Source organism: Urocitellus parryii, chromosome 3 (genome assembly GCF_045843805.1).
Source record: "Urocitellus parryii isolate mUroPar1 chromosome 3, mUroPar1.hap1, whole genome shotgun sequence".
Lineage (NCBI taxonomy): Eukaryota > Metazoa > Chordata > Mammalia > Rodentia > Sciuridae > Urocitellus > Urocitellus parryii.
In genome coordinates this window covers 150,889,795-150,900,056 of record NC_135533.1, presented here as the reverse complement: position 1 = coordinate 150,900,056, position 10,262 = coordinate 150,889,795, and the positions used below count along the sequence as shown (strand labels likewise).

Genomic DNA, 10,262 nt, shown 5'->3' with positions numbered 1-10,262 from the left:
GGCTGCAGATTATTTGGAGAAGAGGAGACTGTGGTCATAGTGGAGTGTATGTCCCGTTTGAAGGGGCCACCATTGCCTAGGTCTAGCCACAGTTCTGTAGAGTGTGAACATCAATGACCAGATAAATAGCCTTCTATCTGGAAATCTGAACTTTAGTGTAAATTCTCTCAATTAAAAAATGTTGGCATCCACTTTAAATTAAAAAAAAAAAACTGCAAGAAACTTTTTGTGGTCTCATGTAAACCTTAGGTGACCAAATTGTTGCTGGTGCTCCATGAAGGGGCAGGTGGATCCAGATTCTGAAACAAATACACGATGGTGCAGAGCCTGTCGCCCCTTTGGCCAGCAACGGGCTTTGTATGTGACAGTGGTCCCGCAAGCATGTCACCCAGAATCTGTGTTAGTCTGTGTGAGTGTTCTCTGTCATGTTCACCCAACTAGGAAGTGACCTAGTGACACTTTCCCAGCAGTGTCCTCGGTGTGAAGTGACGTGTGACTGTGCTATACTGCTCAGCAGTGTTCAGGTCTCACGGGGCCTGGCATTGTGCAGTGCGCAGCCTGGCCAACTGACCAGCCCTAGTATAATAACTGGGAGTTGTCACTCTTCTTCACCTCGCCCCGCTGAAGAGAAGAGCCACCCCCCACCTGGTCCCCTCTCCAAATCAGGAGAGGAAGGCGTCTCACCTGTCTTGGGCCCAAGGGCTGCGCGGCGAGGCCGCTGGGGACACGGCCTGGCCATGCTGATGGGCTCTGCTCTCTTCCCTAGGGTGGTGAAGTTCCGTCGCACGGGCGAGAGCACGAGGTCAGAGGACGACGCGGCCTCGGGAGAGCATGAGGTCCAGATTGAAGGGGTCCGGGGGGGCCTAGAGGCGGTCGAGCTGGACGATGGCGCGGCCGTGCCCAAGGAGTTCGCCAATCCCACCGACGGTGAGCGAGCCGGGCCGCACGGGCATCAGAGCGGGCCACGGGCAGGGCCCCCAGGTCCTGGTGGCCTCCCCAGGTGGCGCTTTCAGAAGTTCCCGTGGAGGGGCAGTTGGGGGGCGCACCGAGGGCCCAGGGGTGACACTGGGAATGTAGGCTGCTCTCTGTGGCTCACTTCAGCACAGGGTCGCATCACAATCCCTGCCCATCACATCACTGCATGACACTCGCTGACGATGGCAGCAGCAGGGATGGCAATGGGGTGTGGGGCTGTGGGGATGGTGACGGGGACAATGGTGATGGGGATGGTGGTGGGGATGGTGGTGGTGATGGTGATGGTGATTTTGATGGTGATAGTGGTGGTGGTGATGATGGTGGTGGTGGTCATGATGATGGTGGTGGTGATGGTGATAGTGATGGTAGTAATGATGGTGGTGGTGGTGATGGTGATGATGGTGGTGGTGGTGATGGTGGTGATGGTGATGATGGTGGTGATGGTGATGGTGGTGGTGGTGGTGATGATGGTGGTGATGATGGTGGTGATGGTGGTGATGGTGATGGTGGTGATGGTGGTGGTGGTGATGGTGGTGGTGATGATGGTGGTGATGGTGGTGTTGGTGGTGGTGGTGATGGTGGTGATGGTGATGGTGGTGATGGTGGTGGTGGTGATGGTGGTGGTGGTGATGGTGGTGGTGGTGGTGGTGGATGGTGGTGTTGGTGGTGGTGGTGATGGTGGTGGTGGTGATGGTGGTGGTGGTGATGGTGGTGTTGGTGGTGGTGGTGATGGTGGTGGTGGTGATGGTGGTGGTGGTGGTGGTGGTGATGGTGGTGGTAGTGATGGTGATGGTGGTGTTGGTGGTGATGGTGGTGGTGATGGTGGTGGTGGTAATGGTGGTGATGATAGTGGCAATGATGGTGGCAATGGGATCTTTGTGAAGATGGTGGTGGTGATGATAATGGTGATGATGGTGCTGACAGTGATGATGATGATAGTGGTGATGATAATGGTGGTGGTGATGGTGGTAGTGGGATGATGGTGAAGGTAGTGATGATGATAATGGTGATGGTGATGGTGGTGATGATGTTGGTGGTGGTAGTGATGGTGGTGATAGTGATGGTAGTGGTGATAATGGTGGTGGGATGATGGTGATGGCGGTGATGATAATGGTGATGATGATGGCGATAGTAATGGTGATGGTGATGGTGGAGGTGATGATGGTGGTGATGATGGTGATGGTGATGATAATGGTAGTGGTGATGGTGGTGATGGTGGTGATGGTGGTGATGGTGATGACCATGATGGTGTGATGATGACAGAGGTGTGGGAGCTGAGGACTTTCTCCTGCCAGTCACTGCTCTGAGCAGCTACCTGTGTTTCCCATTCCATCCTCACAGCAGTGGCCATTAGCACTGTCAGCGTCATCCCCGTCCTTACAGTAAGGAACTGGAGCACAGAGGGTTCGGTGTCTTCCCCAGGCTCGTGCAGCTAGGGATTGGCCCATTAGCTGGGATTCACACCCAAGCCACCAGCCCCACAGCCCTATGACCTTGTGCGGCCTCTGAACACAGGAGGGTCCAATAAGGGACCCAAGATGGACCGTGGGACCTGGTGTCAGACTCCCTTGTCCACCTGACGCTGAGTGACGGAAACGTTCCATGCTTTCCCAAATGCCCCAGTCTCCCAACCAAGGAGGGTAGAACCCAGGACCTGTTCTAGGGGATCCAAGGAGGCAGCCATGGTGGGAGTTGAGAGCAGAGGCTTGACCTCAGGCTGATCCGACTCACCTCCCTGCCTACCATCCGCTAGCCTGCCACCCGGGCAGGTGCCATCCCCCTCCGGATGGGGCTGGTGGCACCTTAATTCCTAGAGTTGCCATGGACATTTGATGACCCAAGGCACAGTGAGTTCTCGGTGCAGACCTGGCACTCAGGCGCTATCAGCAACGCCCCTCGTTAGTGCTGTTCCTGTTGTCATCCTGGGCTGGGGACAAAGCTCAGGAGGGGAGCTCCTGCCTAGCCCGCAAAGGCCCTGAGCTCAGCCCCCACTACTGAAAAAAAATAAGAATCCATGCTGTCCTAGGACGCATCCCACTTTCTCCTCAACATTTTTCCTGGGGAACCTAGAACCTGCCGGTGTGATAAACACCAGTTCACACCCTGGAGAAAATTATGACCTCCGTAAAATCATGGTCACCATAGTAAGAGGCTCAGGGTTGAAATTCCAAAAGAGACAGGGACTCCGGGCAGGGACTGAAGAGATCCCCAGGTCCCCAGGGATGTCCATAGGAGGGCCACCCAGCATCCTCCTTTAGTTTCTTAGATTTTAATGAACTTTATCTTGGAATCATTTTAAATTTGCAAAAGAAAAAAAAAAAGGTCAACTCCCCATTACTACAACCAAATACCCCGGTGACTCACGTACAGAGGTCGCAGGCTGGGGTCGTTTGGCGGGGTCTCTGGGGCACCAGTGGCCTCACTCCCCGGGTGGCCTCACTTCCTGTGACTAGGGGGAGACTCCAAGAGGTCCACACCTCCCAGGAGCCCCACGTCTGGGGACTGAGCCTTTAGCACAGGGGCCTTTGGGGACATTCCAGATCTGAACGATAGCAGAGAGCAGAGAGAGGCCACCTACCGGTCCACCCCGCCTGCCCTCAGGGGAGCACGTCATCTGCCCAGTGCTTCTTCAGAACTAAGAGACTAGCACTGGTGTCCCCTCCGTGCCCACGGCTCCTTCCCACCCCTGGCCTTGTCCAGTCCCCTTGTCCCAGGACTCAGCCAGCATGCCCTCTTGAGCTTCATCGTTGGGTATTTATTTATTCACTTATCAATTATGCTTTTTCCTTTTTCTTTCTGGGAACAAAAATAACCTGTTTCTATAACATGGAAAGAAACTGTCCAAAGTAGGAAAGGGAGGGGGGTTCGCAAAGATGACGCTGCGGACAGTGGGTCAGTGTCCACTCGGTCTTTCTTTCCTTGCAGGACACACACACACACACACACACACACACACACACACAGATACACACACACACACACACACACACAGATACACACACAAAAAAACAAAACAAAACTAATTTTTATCACAAACCAGCTCTTCCGGCACCTATCCCTCCACGGCTTGCATTTTCCACGTAGCTACAGAGGGTGGACATCTTTCCACCTTGGTGTAGATGGAATTCTTCTTTTTCAAAACCATTTGGCGGATGGTAAAGCACACACCTCTCACGCATGAGGCCCTGGGTTCCATCCTCAGCACCGGAAAAAAATTAAATAAAATAGAAGCATTGATTTCCTCCTGATTATGTAAGTAATAAATTATAAAAGGAAGAAAGGTAAAGGGTCTGATGCTTCTACCCTGCCCCTATCTGAGGATGACAAAAATAAAGCCCTAAATTAGAATTTCATATATCTGTAGATATATATAGACATCTATGTGCACGTCTATATGCCTATTACACATATTATGTTGCCCAGCTTGTTTTTAAAAATTAACAGACCCCGGCTGGGATTGTGGCTCAGGGATAGAGTACTTGCCTAGCATGCGTGAGGCACTGGGTTCAATCCCCAGCACCATATTAAAAAACTAAGTAAATCAAATAAAGGTATTGTGTCCATCTACAACTAAAAACATTTTTTTTTTAAATTAATAGAGCCAGGTCCAGTGACATACGCCTGTCATCCCAGTGACTTGGGAGGCTGAGGCAGGAGGATCGGAAGTTCAAGGACAGCCTCAGCAACATAGTTAGATCCTGTCTCAAAATAAAAAGCCTGGGGATGTGGCTCAGTGGTAGAGGACCCCTGGGTTTCATTCCTAGTATCCTCCCCCCCAAAAAGTAATATGTACATTTTTTTATCTATACATTCTTTTGGGGGGTACTAGGGGTTGAACTCAAGGAACTTGACCACTGAGCCCACCCCCAGCCCTATTTGGTATTTTATTTAGAGACAGGGTCTCACTGAGTTGCTTAGGGCCTGGCTTTTGCAGAGGCTGGCTTTGAACTCGTGATCCTCCTGCCTCAGCCTCCCAAGCTCCTGGGAATACAGGTGTGTGCCACGGCGCCCAACTCTATAAATTCTTTTAATAAGTCGTATTTCATCGTGTGAACACTTAGTAATTTATATATATAATGTAATGATTTATTTAACCAGCCCTCTTCGGGTGGACATTCTGGGTTTCTATTTTCCCTGCTATAAATAATGTCACAATAGCAAGACATCTTTTCACACTTGCTAGGATTTTTTCCTGCTGGGGTAAGTTCTAGAAGCAGCCTGTGCTGCGATTCATCAGCTTGGCTGGGGACCATCGCCGACACCCCACGCAGGACCAGTGCGAGGTGCCCTGACCCTTCCCTCCGTTCCCCTTCTCCTTCCTAGATACTTTCATGGTGGAAGACGCGGTGGAAGCCATTGGGTTTGGGAAGTTTCAGTGGAAGCTGTCCGTCCTCACAGGCCTGGCATGGGCAAGTATCCGGGGCAGGGGCTCACGGGCATCTCCCAGACCCTGCGACGCTCACCTCGGGTCCCCTGGCCTGCAAGATGGACACAGTGCCCTCCTCCCAGGGTCTTTGCCTGAGTGCCAGTTAGTGAGGCTTCTGTGGGTGACAGTGACCGTCCAGCTCTGGGCTAGGGACCCCCCAAGAGAGAGCTGAAGCCCCCAGCTGACCAAGTGGCTCTCTCCCCTTAGGGCTTCAGGGCCTCTAGGAGACGGGGACGCCCACCGTGGCCGGCTCCCTAGGAGAACAGCAGACCAAGTGGCTTATGGGCCGGGGACGTGGCCGAGCTCATCACGTTGACCGTCACTGGCCTCACTGTGCAGAGGCTCTGGGTTGATCCCCAGTGCGGCCCACCCCCAAAAGCCCTCTAGTTCAAGGGGCTCCCAGTCCCTCGCTAACGTCCCCCCGCAGCTGTGGCAAAGAGCGCAGCTAGACCTCCGATCCAGCTGCCGTGGACTTTCGTGCCTGGTGGGAGAGGCCATCTAACTGCGCACTTTTCCAAACTGATGGTCGGCTTCCCCACGGCATTTCGCTAATCTGAAGAGCGGCTTCCTAGAACACCGCGGTCCCGTGGCGGTACAAGTCTGCTTTCAAACTCTATTTCTTATGATTCTGTCTGTCTAGTCCCAGAAAGTCACCAAGATTTCTGATCCCTGGGGCCTGGAGTATGGTTTCATGTATTAAAGGCTCGTGCTTCTTAAATATACGGAATTCTACGTGAACGAAATGACCTAGGCCCCAGAGACAAACTAATCTTTTAATTGCTTCATAGAAGAAAAGATCGTTGTCTCTCTACCTCTGTGAAAATGTCTTTCCCAATCCGGGGGCAGTGGTGCACACCTGTAATCCCAGTGGTTCCGGAGGCTGAGGCAGGAGGATGGTGAATTCGAAGCCAGCCTCTGCAATTTAGAGAGGCCATAAGCAACTCAAGGAGACCCTGTCTCTAAGTAAAATTTTTTTTTTTTTTTTAAAAAAGGCTGATGATATGGCTCAGTGGTTAAGCACCTCTGGGTTCAATCCCTGGTACCATAAAAAAAAAAAAATGTTTTTCTCAGATTTTAGAAATATCACATTGTCTCATTTCATTGGGGGAGTCTTTTTTTTTAAAGTGGGGAAACACACAGAGTGTCGTCACTTCCGCCATGGCATCACGCTGGCTGAACCGCTGGGCTTCCCGGGTGTTTGGGTTCATGGGGCACTGGGCGGCCACACGCTCCCTGGGGTCACGGACCAGCCACCCTGTCAGGCGCAGGGCCGCCTCCTGGCCTCACGGTGTTCCCTTGCTCTCTGCAGATGGCCGACGCCATGGAGATGATGATCCTGAGCATCCTGGCGCCCCAGCTGCACTGCGAGTGGCGGCTCCCCAGCTGGCAGGTGGCCTTGCTGACCTCGGTAGGCAGCCCCAGGCCCCCCCCCCCCCCGCTCTGTGGTTGGTTGGTGCAGTTCTGCTCCCCTGGGGTGCCCCGTGGGATGTCCCTGCCCCCTGCTGCTAAGGGCTCAGCAGAAATGAATCAAGCCCTGGGCCGTGTCCATCCGTCCATCTGTCCACCCGGGGCCCAGACCTGGTTCTCAGTGCTCCAGACCCGGAACCACCTGCGCGTGTTACGTACACCCCACAAGCCTCACCTTCCCTGAAGGGAGCAGGAGACATCAGCTGCCTTCACAGGAGGCGATTTGAGGACCAGAAAGAACACAGTGCTGCATGTCCTAGTTGCTCAATAAACGGTGGTTAGAGCTGCTTGCGGGAGCAAGGGCCTAAAGGAGGGTGAGGCAGACCCTCTACAAGGAAGGGGGACGCCAGACCAGATGAGAGTGATAACGAGAATCTCAAAGCCAGTGTTTACGGACCCCTCCTGTGAATGGCTCGAGCCACACTGTCTAGAGTGTATGCACAGGTACATCCTGTGACCCTGGGCTGGTACCACGGTTAGCTGAGAAAAACAAGGCTCAGAGAGGTCCAGGTCCTACTCAGGGTCCCGTGGCCTGGCTAGGGGCCGAGAGAGCAGTTACTGTCAGTGCATCCCAGAATGCTGCTTGGGGGTTTGGGTTTCTTTTTTTGGTCGGGGGAGGTACTGAGTTTTGAACCCAGGGCTGCTTAACCCCTGAACCACATCCCCAGCCCCATTCTATATTTTATTTAGAGACAGGGTCTCACTGAGTTGCTCGGGCCTCCCTAAGTTGCTGAGGCTGGCTTTGAACTCACAGTCGTCCTGTCTCAACCTCCCAAGCCTCTAGGAGTCTTTTTTTGTTTTTGTTTTTTCGTACCAGGGATTGGATCCCGGGGCACTTAACCACTAAACCACATCCCCAGCCCTTTTTACTTGGAGACAGGGTCTCAATAAGTTGCTGAGGCTGGCCTCAAACTTAAAATCCTCCTGCCTCAGCCTCCTGAGCCACCTGGGTTACAGGCTTGCCCCACTGTGCCTGGCTGGCTTAGATCTTTCATTTTTTAATCCTTCTTTTCACTATCTTTTAGAGATAACGGTTTTGGAGCGGCCTGAGCGCCTTCCACAGTGAGGTCCTGCCACTCAGCAGCCGCCTGTGTTTCCGTGGTTTATACTCCTAGAAATGTGGCCCGAGTGAGCTGCCTAATGGCCTGTTTCTCTGCAGATGGGCGACAGGATACTTCACCAGGCCTGGAGCCCGGCCAGGGAGAGTGAGCTCCTCCCACAGGCCCCCATGAGAGTCCCCGCAGGCCTCTGTTGAGCCAGGGCAGGGCTTTTCTGGTCCTGTCATTGGTCTATTTTTTATTTGATCTGCTTTGATTTCTTGGCTGCACTTGGGCCGCCAGGGGTTGATGACAACCACGGTTTATGGAGCACTTCTTAATGTGCCAGGCTCTGCACACTTTCTCTTTGACCCCTCTGTGTCCTGTGGAAGAGATCCCAGTAGGGCCCCATTTCTATAGGTGAGGAAAGCAAGGCTTAGAAAACGTGTTGACTTGCTCCAGGTCACACGGTCTGTTCAGAGTCCAAGTCGGGTTTGAAATTCAGGCCCCGCAGACTCTGAGGCCCTGTCCCAGCCACCGCCCTGGACGACTTTCTTGTGATGTGGCATTGGAATATGTGGGTTAGGTAGAGCCAGAACCCCGTGGCCGAGTTCTCAGTGGGAGAGTCAGAGCAGTGGGGTCGAGTCTGTCTACCATTGCCTGCGTCAGGAGGGTGTGACGTGCATGTCACTGTTGCCATAAGAAATACCAAAGTTGAGCCAGTGGCTGTGGAGGCTGAGGCAGGAGGATCGCAAGTTCTAAGCTAGCCTCAGCAAAAGCGAGGCCCTGAGCAACTCAGTGAGACCCTGTCTCTAAATAAAATACAAAATAGGGCTGGGGAGGGGGCTCAGTGGTCAGGTGTCCCTGAGTTCAATTCCCAGCACACCCCCCCACACTCCCGAAAAAGAAATACTAGAGTTGGAAATGGTTGGCCGGATAATGGATGCCCAGGAATGGCTGGGGATGTGGCTCAGAGGTAGAGCACTTGCCTGGCATACACACCTGGTCTGGGTTCTACCCCCAGCACTGCAAAAGATAATAAAACTTAAAAATTGTAGATTGCAGATTAAATATCATTTCCAGTATGTTGAAATATAAAAAATTGAAATAAAGTTATCATATTAGTTTTTAAAATCTATCCAGTGGAATTGAAATACTTACCTGGTACCCACCATCATTTGTTTCAAAACAGCATGAAGAAGCCATTCTGGGTGGCTCATGTCTGTAATCCCAGCCTCTCAGGAGGCTGAGGCAGGAGGATCACCAGTTCAAGTCCAGTTTCAGCAGTTTAGTGAGATCCTCAGCAACTTAGCAAGATCCTGTCTCAAAAAAATTTTAGAAAGGGCTTGGAGATGTAGCTCGATGGTGAAGCACCCCTGGGTTCAATCCCCAGGGGTTGGGGAAAAAAAATCCTAAAACCAAACAAGCAAACACAAAACACACAAAGAAGTTCTTTAGAAGATTTTAGAACCTTTGCATTGTATTTTTGTGGGTATTTTGTTTGTTGTGATGCTGGGGATTAAGCCTCGGGCCTTGTACAGGTTGGACCAATGCTCTCCTTCTGACTTCAGTCCATGAATATCTGAGTGATAATCCCGGCCCTTGTAGTTTTCTTCTTGAATTGGTATTTCTATTTCATTTTTCCCTATAATTTTAATGTTTTCTTGCACTTGAAAATATCACATGCATCGCTCTATCATAACTCTCTATGACAAAGCTAAATATTAAGCCAGGTGCAGTAGCACACCCTTGTAATCCCAGTAGCTCGGGAGGCTGAGGCAGGAGGACTGTGAGTTCAAAGCCAGGCTCAGCAACTTAACGAGACCCTAAGCAACTCAGTGAGACCCTGTTTCTAAATAAAATACAAAATAGGGCTGGGGATGAGGCTCAGTGGTCAAGTGCCCCTGGGTTTAATACCCAGTAAACCCGTCACAAAAAAATCTAAATATTAAATGATTGTTTCTCATTTTCTGAGATGAGAGGGCTCTGAGCATTAAAGTATTTCTCCTGCATTGATCTGTCATTGCAATTTTTAGTAACAACAGTAGATCAACAACAAGATGTAATTAATTTTGACAAATAATTTTTTTTTTTGATACTGGGGATTGAACCCATGGGTTCTAAGTTTCATCCTCAGCCCTTTTTATTTTTTATTTTGACACAAGTTCTCACTAAGTTACTGAGGCTGGCCTCCAACTTGCAATCCTCCTGCCTCAGCTCCTAGGATTACAAGCCTCTACCACCATTCCCAGCAACAAATAATTATTAAACATAAGTAAATTTTTATTGAGACTGTACCCCTTAATGAGTGGTATGAAGTGTTTTTCAAATATTTTCGTACATTCTTGGGTGATTAC

The 10,262-nt window shown here is 51.2% G+C and overlaps 1 protein-coding gene across 1 annotated transcript in view; it reads left to right on the top strand.

Moving 5' to 3' along the window:
• Svop (SV2 related protein) overlaps positions 1-10,262 on the top strand; it is an 81,928-nt gene that overhangs the window by 19,008 nt on the left and 52,658 nt on the right. The window contains exons 2-4 of the mRNA XM_077795584.1: positions 767-927; positions 5,299-5,384; positions 6,711-6,809. Of these exons, the coding sequence (XP_077651710.1) occupies positions 767-927; positions 5,299-5,384; positions 6,711-6,809 (346 nt within the window). The remainder of the gene's footprint in view (positions 1-766; positions 928-5,298; positions 5,385-6,710; positions 6,810-10,262) is intronic.